This window comes from Epinephelus fuscoguttatus, linkage group LG19 (assembly GCF_011397635.1).
Source record: "Epinephelus fuscoguttatus linkage group LG19, E.fuscoguttatus.final_Chr_v1".
In the NCBI taxonomy this organism is placed as follows: domain Eukaryota; kingdom Metazoa; phylum Chordata; class Actinopteri; order Perciformes; family Serranidae; genus Epinephelus; species Epinephelus fuscoguttatus.
The window spans coordinates 37383163-37399705 of record NC_064770.1 but is presented as its reverse complement, the minus strand read 5'-3'; the positions used below and the strand labels follow the sequence as shown (position 1 = coordinate 37399705).

The 16543-nt window shown below is 42.4% G+C and overlaps 1 protein-coding gene across 1 annotated transcript; it reads left to right on the top strand.

Moving 5' to 3' along the window:
* The first annotated feature begins 754 nt into the window (after window positions 1–754).
* Window positions 755–14601, top strand: tspan35 (tetraspanin 35). The gene is made up of 8 exons (XM_049560797.1): window positions 755–1027; window positions 7089–7166; window positions 9812–10027; window positions 10337–10411; window positions 10521–10628; window positions 10709–10846; window positions 10936–11028; window positions 14026–14601. Exons 2-8 carry the CDS (start codon window positions 7110–7112, stop codon window positions 14083–14085), a joined length of 747 nt encoding a protein of 248 aa, XP_049416754.1. The 5' UTR covers window positions 755–1027; window positions 7089–7109; the 3' UTR covers window positions 14086–14601.
* The last annotated feature ends 1942 nt before the right edge of the window (window positions 14602–16543 follow it).

Genomic DNA, 16543 nt, shown 5'->3' with positions numbered 1-16543 from the left:
TCAGGTGGGGTATTTCTGACATATCTGACAGCAGGTCAGAAATTTAATTGAAAGCCAAACTATGAAAGCAATAGTTGGCAACTTTTATAGAAAATAACTGTTGTTGTATTTGAGTAAACTGACACTAAGTCTACACAACAGTACGTTAGACACTGCACTGTGGTCAAACTGTCAAACTAGGCAGCGCTGATCAAATATGAATCAAGATACTATTACTCTGCTGTCTATTTCTCTTCTCAGATGTTTTCAGAAACAACAAGTGTACTTTATAGCTGCTACTACTTTTCAACCTACTAATGGAAATATATAAAACTCGCTCAGCCAAGTCAAAGGCAGCACAGAGGTTAAATGAAACTACAATGGGAATTCTTTTTGAATCACTGTTGATTTTAAGGTCACTGTTTACTCTGATAAGAGCTGTTTCAGTGTGTGGAGGGAGAGATAATCAGTTATTTATATACAACTTTTTTGTTCCAGAAAAGGATTAGGTCAGCCTTTAGTTACTGATTACAAATGGTTCCTGTCATTAATGCACACAATGTTTGTCATACGTACAAACTGTGTTCGAATTAACACCTCAAAGGTGCATAGGTGTGTTAAAAGGCTGGTGTGAATACAAACAGGTGATCTCTTTTCCCCTTCCTCCCTCACAGGAGACCAGCCTGACTCCATGGTGATGTGTGTTATTACTCGGCTGCTTTGGACACGCCCACCTGCCTCCCTCTCCCTCTCCCTCTCCCTCTCCAGTACTTAACCAGCCAACAGCCTTAAAATAAAAGCAGAAAGCTGAAAAAGTCACTCAGAGGCTCTCTCATATCCACCGGAGCGACAGAGCCACACAGGAAGTGGAGACAGAGAGTATATTGTGGGTGATTTTCAGAGGACAGAAGAATAATACACTGCTGTGCTCCTGTTATCTCACAGTCAGTCTGCTCCCACAGCAACAGCCTCCATCACCACAGTGAAGGTAGAGACTCCTGACAGAGAGCCAGCCTCAGAGGACGTCCTCGGATATCTGCTGTGAAAGGTAACTTTGACTTTGATTTCAAGTTGTGTTGGAGCTTCTCTGTGAGAGTTTTAGGTCTTTTGGATATTTTTCAAGTGCCGTACCAACACAGGGAGGGATCCATCCAACAATGATCCTTTGTCTCCTGAGACCTGCCTGCATTTATTCCACTCAATGGCGTCCTTTGAGATTTGGCCGTGTTTTTGATGGAAGTCAGTCAGTCAGAGACAAACTCAGAGGTTTTGTTGATCTAAGCCCAAAGAATACAGACCAGGTACCTCCAAACAAAAGCCTCTCCCCGTTGAAAGTGAGCACTACTTATTTTTTCACTGGGACCTTTTGAGATTTTGATGTGACTCCAGCTTGTTAATACATCACCAGACCGACTCCTTGGTGTCAGAGTGCAACTGCTGACCATGAGGAAGTCGGGAAAGCTCAGAGGTGATTGTGGGAGTTTGGGGAGTCAAGGCAACAGCTCATTATGTGAGTGCATCCTGGCCCCTGGATGTATGATTAACTTGATGAAGAGCAGCTTTATTCAACAGCAGGGACCGGCTGAAAGAACGCACAAGCCATTTCCTGTTTTTGGTTATTTGAGTATGTATGTCCGAGGATATGTTTACACAAGGTGTAGTATGTAAATGATGTAAATGTAAATCCTGTAATAGAGCAGGTAAGGATCAGATGATAGTGAGGTGAGGCCACGAGGGAGATCCCGATTCTGAGAAAGCAGCCCGTTGCCACAAGAGGGTTCTGCTCAGTCACTGTTGTTTGGGAAAACAATTTGTTTTGTTACGCCAGACAAAGGGCACTGTATCCCATGTGGGGGGGGCACACACACACACGCACACATTTGGAAGTGACAATCTTGAAAGGACTCTAGAACAGTCGGGGTTGTAAAGGGGGGCGGGAGGAGGAGATTTGGAGATAGGGTGTGAGTGATGTGTGTGTGTGCCTGTGTTTGATGAGTCAAGATGATGAAGACAAATGAATGTTATGTTTCTGTGTGAGCCAGGCAGCAACATCAGTGCTGAAAAAATGAAGCCAACACTGAAGTGCCAAAAACTGCAGTTCCACTAATGGCCACTTGAGGCTGGTTCCAAGAGTGAGACAATCCTCACAGACCCCCATGTTATTATAGCCGGAATTAACATGTTTACAGACGCATACAAAAAGCGGTTTCGGTCTCTGTAGTTTATCTCCCTGTTCATGACAGCTGTACAGGGGTGAATTTTTATATAACTCACTTATTTACATTTTATTAAGGCCTGAAGTTATGCAAAACTTAACCATAACTTTATATCGGTGTCATCAAGGCAAATTTGTACAGTACACACAAGTGGTACTCTGTACTCGATCAAAATATGTCTAATAGAAACATGTAACTACAGGGCGTGAGGAAAAGTGAAGATAATACGATCACACTGGGTCTGTAAATGATAATGGGCGGGACGCTTTGAGTGACAGGCTGTCTGCAGATAGTGTCCTCAGCGGGTCCATGTCATTGGTCCGACAGCCCATTGGTTTGACATCCCATTAGTCCGACTGTCCGCGGTGCTGAACGGCTCGCGGCGGGCGTATGGTGCGCCACGACCGGCTTGAGGCGGAGCAGGCTCATGGCTTATATGTTTGTCACTTTCTTTTTCATTTTAACCCACACCATGATCTTTTCCTGACCCTAACCAAGTGGTTTTTGTGCCTAAACCTAACCAGACCTTAACCACAGGGCATCATGATGATTTCGGAACGGACTTCGGAACAATGAGTTTAATATGGTCGGAACAATGGGATGTCAAACCGATGGGCAGTTCCCTCCTCGGCTCCTCACTTAGACCAAAATATTTACATCCCAAGTCGTCACGTATTGCTGCTTTGTAAGTGGACTTTTATGTTGACATCAGGGGCTTAAATATGAGCAGTGCAGGCAGTATGGTTGCACCGGGGCCCTTGGGGTGGGGGCCCTTGCGAGTGGTTCAGCTTGCCACCTCAGAAATACGCCTGTGTTCAAAGAAGAATACATGTAAAAATATAAATGCTGTTATCTGCTACATGCCCTCAAGAGGGCTTAACCATCTCCGTCAACGTTTCTTTTTTTCTTTTGTGAAATAATCAGTAGAAATCTAAAACAAGTTATATGTTCATTTTACAGAAACTATATAAACTATAAATCAACTATTTAAAAACTCTATTTAATGAATAATTTCTTATTTTATTTGGTATTTTTGTCATGTGCTGATTTGCAGAGATGATTGGTAATGTGTGTCAAATGTGTATTTCATCACGTGAAGATACTATAAAATATATGGTTTCAACGCAAAATCTGGCACTAGGGCTGATGATGTTCCAGGACGCTGCAACCAATGTCAGCAGAAGCACATAGTTAGAAACAAACATCACAGTTTGGCTTAACAGTTATACAGGAAGCAAACAGTGGGCTCTTGGATGAAAGTCCGGGGTGTGTTGGATCCATCCACCACCCCTCCCTCCTGCCCACAGGGACTGTCCAGCTCCTTATATTACGTCGTCCCCGGCAGTGTTTCCAACTGACGCCCTCAAGCGGTGAATCATACTGCTGTGACAAGTGCCATCTGCCCGTGTTATCAACTGACACTGCCAGTTCGTGTATCATACTGCCGTGACGTGCTGTCTAGTTGCATGTCATAACACCGCGGAATATCATGTCCAGCTGCGTCACAATCTGATGCCTCCTGGTGAGCATCAGTCTGCCATGAAAGGTGGCTTTTGGCGTCGGTGTATGATGCCGAAATCACAGACAAAGCGGCGGTATTTGATGACTGAAAAAAGAACAGACTGGTTAGACCCACCCCACACTCCTCCACAGTGCCAGCCTCTCGCCCAAATATGGTCACTTCTGGCTCTGAAAAATTAAGATGGCGATGGATGAAATGACAAACTCAAGGCTTCAAAACAGAAGTTAACAAGCCAGTGGATGACATCACGGAAGCTATGTCCATTATTTTTACAGTTTATGGTCCCCCAGGTTATAATTTCTCTGTTAATGACAACTGTGGGGTGAATTTTTATATAACGCACCTGTGTAAATGTTATTAAGGCTTAAAGTTACACACGATTAAAGGTGTGGCCGCTTTAAGTGATGGGCTGGCTGTAATCACCATCTGCATATGAACACAGAATCTGACTATGGGACAAGAATTTGGTGTCAGAAATGTTCTGTTATATTGTAGTCTGAGAAGTGCTGACCTTTATGTCTGAATGACGGTAAACAGTCCACATGGAGGACAAAATGCATTGCCTGAAATGTAATCTTGAAACCCGACAGCTATTGTGCGAAGATGATTTTGCTTTATGCTTGTTTTTTAATTGATTGGCACTCATATCCAGACATCTGTTTATAGAGATTAGCTGAAATGACCTGTGCTTGAAAGAGGAAGTCTTGGCCGGGATAAATGGTGGCTGCACCAGATCAGCCCGAAATATTGTCCCTTGTCCCCAGAGGCTTTGTCGTGTTGACAGATGGAAGCAGATGGGTTCTGAGACTGGGCAAGTCATCACCACAGTCAGTACTCAGATCCCACCCCTGCTTCTCCTCAGCTCCCACTCTTGTCCAAATATGGTCACTTCTGTCTCCACTAAAACAAGGTGGCGATGGCCAAAATGCCAAACTTGAGACTTTGTAACTGGAGTCCACAAACCAATGGGTGACATCACAGTGGCTACGCCCATTATTTTATGTAGTCTATAGATTTTCAACCTTTTTGTGTCAAGGCCCTGACACGGCAAGCCAGTGGTTGGCCATGACTCAGTGTTGGGCTGTCAGTTAGTGTCTGTCGCCTTAGTCAGTGCAGTGTGTCCCACACCATTGGCCTTCAGCAGCCCCCATTGGCTTTTTTTTTTTCCTACGTGTTTTATCAGCATCGACCGCGGAGCCCACCAATGTAATCAATCTGATTTGCAGTTCAGCTCAGCGCACAAGAAGAGAAATGGAAGTGAGGAAAGTAAACAAACAGCTAACTTCAAGAGACCGAAACAAACTTGTTACATAAGGTCATTACGTTTTTTGTTTTTTTTTATCCACTGAGCTCTTTAGCAGAAACGTTTTTTGATGGTTTGTGTTATTGTTCATTCTTGCACGGTAAACATGCTCTGTTCTTTCAACTCTGGATTGTGCTGGTAACTGTGCTAACTGGCTAACAAGCATCAAGACTATGTTCCGGTGTCCCTTTTTGAATGACAAATACAGGCTACCGCCATCTGCTGATGTGGAGTAACTTCCTCTTACACAGGAGCAGAACATACATGCTGGTTGGCTGTCGGCTGTAGTCTTTGTGGTGTGTTCATGTGCAACTCTTTGGCCGAGACACGGTGACGTCCGGCTACACAGCAGCGGGGGCCTTCATCACTGCAAGTTCTCTGAAGTTGGTTTGGTGTCCGGGCCTTTAAGGACACCAAAATTAATACATGTGATGCCACAGACCCTCATTTGATAAGATTTTGCTTCAGGGTTCTCCATCATGACATGTGTCATGTATGCATGTGTCAGTCGATACAAAGGTAGCTTGGCTGTTGTGTTGTAATGTACCTCCACTGGCCCTTTTCATAGGCACCATGAAGTCTAACGAGTACTGGGTGTGGTGGATCATCTGGCTCGCCACAAAGTTTTCTATGCAAATACACACCTTGCAGTCCTTGTTTGTTTATTATGCTGCATTTGTGTCTGTATTACTCTGGTCATAATATCTATGAGTTTATGACTTTCCAGTATTTAAACAGAATGTCCTAAATTTGAATTCAAAAGGGGGAAAGTTATAGAGAGACGTGTCTATAGTGTACACACTCAGGTGTAACTGAGTTTGGTTCCTTGTCTCTTTTGTATAACACAGGCTTAGTCAAATGCTTTTCAGTGAATACAGTGGGGAATATTTCCTCAATCCTCAACTCTATATTCCCGTTAAATCTAAACCAAGCAAAGCCCTCACCTGAGTTTCCTGTAAGGTGATATGTGCACCATAAATGTCCTTCAAGTGGAAATCAAAGACCCAGGGCACTCTGAATGTTTGACAAAGATAAGTTATTAAGCTGTTGAAGGTTAAAAGGTGAGGAGGTGGGAAGGTGGCAGGTGTTTTCCCCTCTACCTCACAGAGGAAACAACACAGACCCACTGTTAATTTGTCACCTAATTGGCGGTGCACAATGACATCTTGACACTTAGGACAATACATCATCAAGATGACTAATGCTGCGCACACATGTGACTGTGATGTGTGTGCGAATGAATCAACATATCTAAAGATAACAAGGGTAATTATAGCTGCTACGCAGCGATGGGTCAGGTCCGGGCATTTTTAGGCAATTCTGAGCAACAAGCAGAAGAATTAGCAACACAATCTGCCTTTTTCATCAGCTGAGGCTTGAACTCACAACCTCTGAGACTAAGAATCAGTTTCTATCTCACTGAGCTAATTAGTTACTGACAATTCAAGTGTAGCTTCACAAACTGAGTAAGCCAGACATGCAGGTTTAGCAGCCGTCCGTGCATGGAAAAGCAGATTTCAAACCAAAAATCTGAGAAACGTAGTTTGTGTAGGACAGTCTGAAGATGCTCTGTAGCAAGTTTGGTGTCAATTGAGCAAAAATTGTGGGAGGAGATAGGTTTAAGAAGTTTTACAGTTTTTGGAAAAAAAAAACAGTGATGAACTTCATAATTTTTAATAGGTTTAAATGTACCAAAGTTTCTTCAGTATTGGGGCTACAGTTTGATGAAAGTTGTGAAGTTGTAGCACGTATGGTTGATTTGTTATGAATTTTCAAAGTTTTGAACTTTAGACGCTTGCTGTAGCGCCACCATCAGGACTATTGGCTTGAGTTTACAGCTGAGGATATCTGGCATGAGACTGGACCTTTGTGCAAAGTTTGGTGAGTTTTCAAGAGGAAGAAGAAGAACTAGGATTACAATAGTGTCCTGGCAGCTTAGCTGCCCGGACTCTAAGAACTTTAAATATAAATCTACATGTACAAAACTCATGTGAGTAAAAATAACATGAAGGCTGACAAAGAGATGCTGAGCAGAGTTGGTTGACTACTGTCTTTTTTTCCTCTGTAGGTCGAACTTTCTGCTGCAAACATGGGATGCTTTGGATTCCTCAAAGTCATGATGTTTGTCTTCAATGGCATCATCTTTGTAAGTTTTACTGCTTCATAAGAAATACTTCAAACTATGATTCTGTTTTACAGAGAAAACACTTTTACATTTTACTTCTGTGTGCATCACAAGTAGGTTACAGTGTGAACGATGGAGGGAAATGGTAACTTTGTGACACAATTACAAGACCAAGGGAAGAAAAAATGGACTGCAGGCACTCATGCGTGGAGCAGGAACGGATTCATCTGAATTAAGTTAAAAAGCCTTTATTTCAAAACATGGCTGCTTACATTAAAACACGGACTGGTTCCGACTCTAAGGTCTTCATCAGGGTGGACAGGAGTCAAGCAAACATTTTATAAGCTTGGTAGGGGGTGTCAGCCATTCTTGATAAATAAGTGAGCACAGGTGGGTGACAGCAATGGATTACAATGAGAAGCCATGTTGAAAGTGACACCTCCACAAATGTTAAGGAAGGAAAGATTACTTAAATTATATCCATACAAAAAAAAAAAACTAAAGTAAGGTTTAGTGTTTCTCCATCCATTTTCATCCGCTTATCCGGAGCCAGGTCACAGGGGCAGCAGGCCGAGCAAAGCACCCCAGACGTCCCTCTCCCAGGCAACGCTTTCCAGCTCCTCCTGGAGGACCCCAAGGTGTTCCCAGGCCAGATGAGATATATAATCCCTCCAGTGTGTTCTGGGTCTGCCCCGGGGCCTCCTACCAGTGGGATGTGCCCGGGATACCTCCAGCGGGAGGTGCCCAGGAGGATCCTGATCAAATGCTTGAACCACCTCAACTGACCCCTTTCAACGTGAAGGAGCAGCGGCTCTACTCCTCATTTCAGCCGCTTGTATCTGTGATCTCATTCTTTCAGTCACTACCCAGAGCTCATGACCATAGGTGAGGGTTGGGACGTAGATGGACCAGTAAATCAAAAGCTTTGCCTTCCAGCTCAGCTCCCTCTTCACCTCGACAGACTGGCACAGCGCCTGCATCACTGCAGAAGCTGCACCAAACCGCCGATGCATCTCATGCTCCATTCTACCCTAACCCTTGTGAACAAGACCCCGAGATACTTGAACTCCTTGCTTGAGACAGTAACTCTCCCCCAACCCAGAGAGGGTAGAGTTTTGAAATAAAGTCTTTTTAACTTAATTCAAATGCATCTGTTCCTGCTCCACACATGAGTGCCTTAAGTTCATTTTGTCTTCCCATGTGCTGATCCTTTTCTTCAAGAGCACCTGAGCTTTTTCCTCAGTATCATATGATGAAGACGGTCCTCGAGCACACTACTATCTCGTTCTCCAAAGATTACAAGACCACATTTGATTTTAAGTATAAAAATGTACAAAACATTCAGCTGTTCAGCTGTAACTGACATTTTACTTGGCAGTCAGTGGAGAAACATTATTTAATCCTTTAATGTCCGCACTAAAAAAAAAAGTAATGGATAAAATTTTTCTTTGCATATTCTTTGCTTATTTCCTTTGGGCAATAACAACAAAAATAATGTTTTTTTTGTTTGTTTGCTTTTGTTTTTTTTTACAAATCCCACACTGTTTTAAATATAGGCCTCTACCAAAGAGTTGAGATGTCACTTTATGGTATAGAACAGGAAGAGAAACATAAAAATGACATACTATGTACTGTTATAATGCTTGTAACATGTTAGTATATCAACATATATCAATTTGTTACCATGGAATTAGTAGTATTACCAGTACTAGTATCAGAACTGGCCACATCTCATGCCAAGGAAAGGAAGGTGTTTTTCAGTCATAGTGTGACACGAAGTTACTGGCCAAGCGCCACTATTCAATGACTTTGGAATGAGACAAGGTTTAGAGAAGTGTTATGGAAGTGAAATAACCCAGAATGTCAAAATTGACCAGTGCGTGAAAAAAAAAAATGTCTTCACCTGGGGTGTAGACTTGACTTAAAAGCAATTTAATATTGCACTTCCATGAAGTTATTGGACTTGCGAGAGACTGATTAAAAGTAGGGCTGTCAAAATAACGCATAGAAAAAATGAATGCTGATTAATCGCGCTCCGTGGTGCCCTTTGACCTGGTTTGTCATTGAAGGCCACAGTAGCTTTGTCACATGATGGAGGCAGATGAGGCGAAGCTGCTCCGCCCCGTAAATGGAACATTTACATTTACAAATACCCAGATGGAACTGTTGATAGGAGCAGTGTTCTCTGCAGGTTCTGCAGGAAGGAATTTTCGTACCAAGAACTTGGCCTGACATTTCTTAAATACTTTAACAGCAAAAATTGCAATTAATTTAAATTAATAATCACAGAGCATGTATCTAATTAGATCAATTTGTTTAATCACTTGACAGCCCTGATTAAAAGACAAGAGTGGTCAAAGTTGAACGAGCAGAGGCCTGATTTTTATTGCCTAATATGCTTCAAGCTCATAGACTATATGCAAAGTCATATGTATTGTCTATGGCCAAGCTTCGAAATACTAGATCCTACAAATCCCACAATGCAACTCATCAATCATTAAACCCTCCATGCTTGGTAAACATCCAAACATCTGTATTCACAGGCTGAGTAGAACTCCCCATGACAAATAAATGTACCTGTACGTGTGAAATTGGTGGAATTCCCCTTTAATCTTTAGGACTTCCTCCTCCTCTCCTCTCTCCTTGTCTCTTCTTCTCTCCCTCAGCTGGCGGGTGCTGCCATCCTGGGTGTTGGGATCTGGGTGAAGGTGGACAGCAGCTCCATCCTCAGCTTCATCGGGAAAATTGAAAACGCACCACCAGAGCTCAGCCAGGTGCTCAATGTGGGCTACCTGCTGATCGCAATAGGAGCCCTCCTGCTCATCATCGGCTTTCTGGGCTGCTGTGGAGCCATCAAAGAGAGCACGTGTATGCTGCTGCTGGTAGGTTGTTGTCTCTTGCTGTCCACTTTGCACCGCTGATATCGGGATGGTGTTGTTGTGGGAAACGTAGCACCAGTCCTCTAGTTCCCCCCTGGTTAACACTGTTAGTTCTGTCAGCACCGTTGCTGTTGTTTAGCACCGATTATGAAGTTAGCACGTTAGCTGCTAGCTGCCAGCTCACCCACCTTCATGTTGAGAGACAACCCATATGCTCTGAATTTCACAGAGCCTCTTTAAACAAGTTTTCCCTATTTGAAATGATGAAAATTCCATTCCAGCAAAAGGTTTAACATTCTGATCTTTTTCTAGTTTTTCATCATAATCCTGGTGGTCTTCATAGCTGAGGTTGCAGGAGCAGTGGTGATCTTGGTGTTCAGACCCTTGGTAAGGAAAGGAGCTTTTCCACATAGACGATATTGGTAGCCTGGATTATCAAGACAGGCGCTGCCTTCTGTGACTCAGATGCAAAAGCGACTGTATTCGTTCATTTCAGGCAGATGAGCTGATCACCAAGTTTGGCACGGCGGCAGTTCAGAACATCAGGAAGGACTATGGGAAAAATCCTGACATCACAGGACTGTGGAATACCACAATGAGCACGGTAATTCTGCTGAACAGACTGTGATAGTTCTGTTTCACTGGTGTGTCGTGTAACATCGACTCTCTTTGTGTCCACATTAGTTAAAATGCTGTGGATTCTACAACTCTTCAGACTTCGTCAACTCTCCATATTATCTGGAACACAGCCAGAAGTACCCACCACAGTGCTGTCTAGGCACTGATGACCCATGTAATCAAACGGTGGTTGAGAGCGCCACGGTATGGACTTTAAAGAAGTACATCCATGTGCATGATCCAGAACCATTTTGAATCAATAACTTTTCACCTCCACTCTTTATTTTCCTCAGACGATCACTGGGTGCTTCCCAAAGATCAAGCAGCTGATTGATAGCAACACTGTGGGGATTGTGGCGGTGGCCCTGGGAATTGCAGTCCTGGAGGTATGTCCTTATCTCTTGTTTTTTTCATTTGCTGGGCCGGCTTTAGATTTAAGCAATATCACACGAGAGGGAGTGATGTTATACTCGTATATTGTCACGGCTGTGATTCGGTCAAAGACAATCACAGCCGTGACGATATACGAGTATAACATCACAAGCTCGAGTGTGATATTGCTTTTATACAACAGTTCAACAGTTAAATAAGCGAGGCTGATTAAGAAATGTTGAAAAATGAGGACAAAATAGATAATTTAAGCATTTTATTTGTCTTCCGCCAACAAAAATAGTTCCCTCAGGACTCCGCTGTCACCGTTGCTATGTAACGCAGACATGGTGCGCCAGGCACTTACTCTTTATACACATTTATCAGCACGTTTCCATTCATTGTGCAGCCGGTGAAATAAGTCTCTGGTGACTGCATGGTGGACTGTGGCTTCACAGGCACAGCCGACTCTGCCTTCTGATCTGACAGTATGTTGCTTTTCTCCAAGTCCTTGAGCTCCGCTGATGAAACACTGACAAACCTGGATGTGTGCTCAGATGGATTCACCTTCTCCTCTCCCTCATCTTCCTCTGATGACCACTCATAGTTCAATTCAAAACTTATTTTAGGAAATAAATCCATATTTTTGGCTGTTTGACAGTGGATGAATTAATTAGCCTACAACGCAACTGCTGACCTAACTGACACTAACCGTCAGTTTTGATTTGATTGTTGATTGCAATCAGCTGTGAGGCGGAGTGATACATACACAGTGAAATAACCGTGATGTTGTACTCCAATATCGTCACGGTTTTACTGTCTCTCGACCAATCAGATTGCAGGGCCGGAACTAACTGTTGTATAATAGGCTGTAATGCATCAGAGAGCAGATAAATTACTTTAAATGAAGCCTATTTCAACAACAGCAGCTGACCAGAGGTGAGGGACTTGACTCACATGACTTGACTAGAGTCAGACTCGAGTGGCAAGTTTGATGACTTGACATTTGCATGACTAATATTAGCTCTTTTTTTACACAGAGCCAAACAACGACAGCGTCATTCTGCTCCAATTTGTGATTTTAGACAGCCCTATTTAAACTGCTCTGGCCTGCCTACTATTGCTGCTTCCTCTGCAAGCTGCTTTGCAACCTGCCTCCACCCCATCTCCTCCTTTTCATGTTGTGTTTGACTTATCAATGTCATTTTGTCATTGATGCTGCTCTGTGCTGTTCCCTGGGGGTCTTTGCTGCTGCTCTCCCTGCCTTAGGCTTCCATGTAGGCGCATGGAAGGGCAGAGAGGTTTGCTCTCTCTGCCTCAGGGGCCATACACATGCCGTGTCTTTAACTGCCTGGACAACGTCGGGTGCTGGGTGCTACATTTGTGCCTTTTTCATGCCAGCTTTCAAGAGTGCGGCAGCAAGTTGCGTCTGAGATTGCTAAGCAACCTTAACAAGCTCTATATCAAAGCCCATTTACCTGAAATCCTGAGTGCAGAGCTGATCTTTTTCCAGACCTTGTTTATAAGTGTGTAGGCCTATCGTCTGTGGGACAGATGACAAGCTCTGGGTAGCCCTGCACTAAGATGCTCAACTTCTTCGTCATATTTACCACATTCTAATGTTTACAGAAGAAGGGAAAGATATCTGTCGGCTGTGATGGGTTGGTCCTCATCACATGACATGAGGTGTGCACTGCTTAGTTCCAAAGTTAAACTCGGTTTATCTCAGGGTGTAGCCGTCGCACTCTAAAAAATGGGTGCTCGGGAACGGGTGTGCACCACGACAGCATCACTCTGGCATTTGAGCGTGCCTGCCACACGTCAACATTGAAAACAACAAATTTGAGGGCGCAAAAAACTCAGCATGTGTACAGCCCCTTAGGCTTTCCATGTAGGCATGATAAAGGGCAGAGAGGTGTGCTCTCTCTGCCTTAGGCTCTCCATAGGGCCATTTCCACCACAGGAACTTTGGGGTAATTTTACGGGGCCGGCACCGCAGGAATCACCCCCGAAGGACAGAGTTCCGGAACTTTTACAGGGGCTAAACAAGTCCCTGCCTCGGAGTAGGTACTCAGAACGGCCCCGAGAGACTCCTGGCTGGGGCTTGGGGTTTACTTGATGCTGATTGGATATACGCAAGGCGGAATGTGACGTCAACAGAAAGCAACAAAATAGCCGTCATTTTTAAAACTCAGCAGACCAGGGTTAGCTCGTTCGTAGCTTCCACCGCCATATAAACAAACTCAATAACCGGCCCGTGAAAAACATATTTTCCAGCGGATATCTTAGTTACAACATGATTGAGCTAGCAAAGCAGTGTTGTGTTGCTATGTGTGGTATTTATTCAGTTTTGGGAAATCACGATGTCTAGAAAGCATCAGCTGACAGGAACAGCTAACAGCAGCAGCAAAGCTAACATCAGGACGTCATCTGTTAAAAGCCTCCCGTTGTCCGATACGACATGAAACTACTCCAGTTAGCTCAATCATGTTGTAACTAAGACATCTGCTGGAAAAAATATTTTTTTCACAGGCCACTTTGTGAGTTTAGTGAGTTATTACAGACACCGCTATCGGCTAACAGCTAACATCGTCCCTACGCCCCTACGTCGGCCCGGTCAAAATGGTCGCACAACGATTACGTCACATCCAGAGCCCGGTAACTTTACAGGAACCTTCCTCCTACTCCGCTCTCTCAGTGGAGACACGGTGGTTGAGAGGGCCGAGCGAGAGGACGTTCCTATAGTAGTTCCTGCCCCCCAAATAGTACCAGGAACTTCTTCAGTGGAAACGGGCCTCATGTAAGCCTAGGAGACAGCCATAATGCCAAATATAATCCTGCAAATGGAAATAAACTTTTCTTTGACTAAAGTGGTCCCGACTGAATTAGAATTAAACCCTAGCTATTAAAAACATGTCTTGAATAATATATCATCCTTTCTTTTTTGTACACTACCTTACTTTTTAATTGCCTGTTTTACTAATATATATTTATTTAATATATATTGTCCTCAGATATGTGCCATGGTGGTGTCCATGATCCTTTACTGCAGAATAAGATCCAAGAGGGACTAACTGCAAATGGTGGAAACCTCAGAAGATGGATTTTAATCACTGGAGCCTTTCTAGGTACTTCCTGCATCGCCTCTAGAGGAGTGAGGGGCTATGCCTTCTATCTTGCAAAAATGCCTCATCGTTAAAGACAGTTAATGTCAGATCTTGTGCAATCAGAACTACTGAATGACATAACAAATCTATTTTTACTACATTTAAATCCGTCTAATAGATATGAATGTACATTATCTATATCTCGAGAACACTACACTTTGTAAAACAGGCTACACACACACTTCACCAGAGATTATTTTAATGTCAAGCAGTGACACACAGCCAGTTAATGAGGAGTCACATGATACCTGCGTTCATTGTGATGATGAAACAAAGGCTGGTATGGTGGACAGAAGGGACCAATATTGAGAATGTTGTTGCCATGACACAGCTTGTAAATAAGCAACTGAAATTCCACATTATTTGTATGTATGTATGTTGTATGGTGATCAATTTTGAAATAAAGTGAAAAGTATTTCTAGACTCTGGTGAGTTCTGAGTTGGTTTATGTGCACGTGTGATGGATTTGTTTTGAGGGGCGAGAGGACCGACAACCTGCAGGTAGACGTCATTCCTCTGTGTCCTTTTTATTTCACAAGAAAACAGGTCTGACCAATAAAAATATGTTTGGTTAAGCACATTAGGGTTAAAAGTTCATTTTCAACTGCTCAGTTCAAATTATAAGCGGGCAGGTATATTCAACTCATTCACCAGAAATACCGTTGGCATTTTACGTTTCTGCAAACCACTGATGCGTTACATACAGAGACAGTGAAACTTTACATTCTCAACAACGCTGTATTTAACATATGGTTATGTTTAGGCACAAGAGCCGCTTGGTTGCGAGGGTAATTTTGAGATTTCAAGGGAGTAATAGTTTGGTTATTGCAGCTCTCAGTTGAAGTGCACTAACTCATGCACATGGGGAGGATTTGGTTGGAAGATTTTTCATTTGATTTTTCATGACCTCAAAGCAGAAAGCACACGCAACAGGAGATGCTCCCAACGGCTGGAGATTGTGCGGGAGACAGGATGCAAATCACTGGCATGTATTTTGGGAGTGTCCTGTAATAAGATGGTCTGAGGCGCACAAAATACTGGAAGGCATTAAAATACATTTCCTGTTCAATACTTTTATTTCAGGTAAAGCTGACTTTCAACCTGGACACTTTAATAAATACTTATTCGGTGTCCTGGTAAGAAAACCATCACAACAATACTAGAAAATGTCTTTATTTTAAGCATTATCCACTGACCCCATGAATCATTTTTTGTGTTAAAAAATAATCCATTGGTTCAACTTAAAAAATTAAGTTAACAACTTGCACGCATTTTTTAAGTAGTTCAAACTCTGGCATTGTTGAGTCAATCCCATGAGTCTTTTATAATCTGACAAACTCAAGTAGTTTAGCACAACCAATGTGATTTGCTTAATTAAGTTGAATCAACTTAATATTTATCCAAAAGTTGCGTTGAAATTTAATGGTCAAATTACATTAAGAATTCAAAAGATTAAAACAATTGAAGGTATTGCAACCTATTTATTTCAGTTTCATCCTACTCAAAAATGTCAAAAATGTTTTGATTTTGACCAACTTATTATAACTTTTTATAACTTTACTCAGAAATGTCAAAAATTATAATTTTGACCAACTTCTTAGATTTCAGGTGACTAAAAGACTTATATGTAACAAACATTATTTTTTATGCTGATAAAACTAATTCATCATTATTATTATTATTTTTAATTTTATTTATATTATCCTCTAACCCCATGAATAATTTTTAGAGTGTGTAAGCCCACAATGCAAAAATTAAAAATTAAAAATTAAAAATAAAAAACACTTGGCAATGTTTAAGAAAATATCGTGTTTCTGCTTGAAGGTCTCCACTGGAACAGCAGCAATGTTTTTCATGGCACTACCTCACTAAAAATCAGTCACTTTTCATGGCACTCTCCCCGCTGGAAAACACAGTAACAGGTCATTAAAAAATCCCCCTGTGTGATGAAAAGCTGCAGGAAACACAGCAATGACTCAAATTAACGAGTGCCTTATATGTCTCACACCACCCACCATCCCCTCCACCTCCCTATGACAAAATCAGCTCGCATATTAAAAATATTGATATGATATATAGTAAATGTGCAAGTGTTATGTACTGATTTGAAGCAATGTACAGTGGCAACATTTTCCTCTGCCGACTGCACCGGATGTTAGTGCCTCTAGGTGCCATTTGCCTCAAACTACTAACAGCAGAAACATGAGCTCTTCAGGAGATGCAGGATTTTAGACAAGATAACATACAACACATATAATATTTATCTGTATTAGGATCAGGCTAATTGTCTTGGTTTATTTAGTTTGATAAAAAAATATAAAAGCATGTGTTAATGTGTAACTTTGAGCAAATGCCATTTACCCTT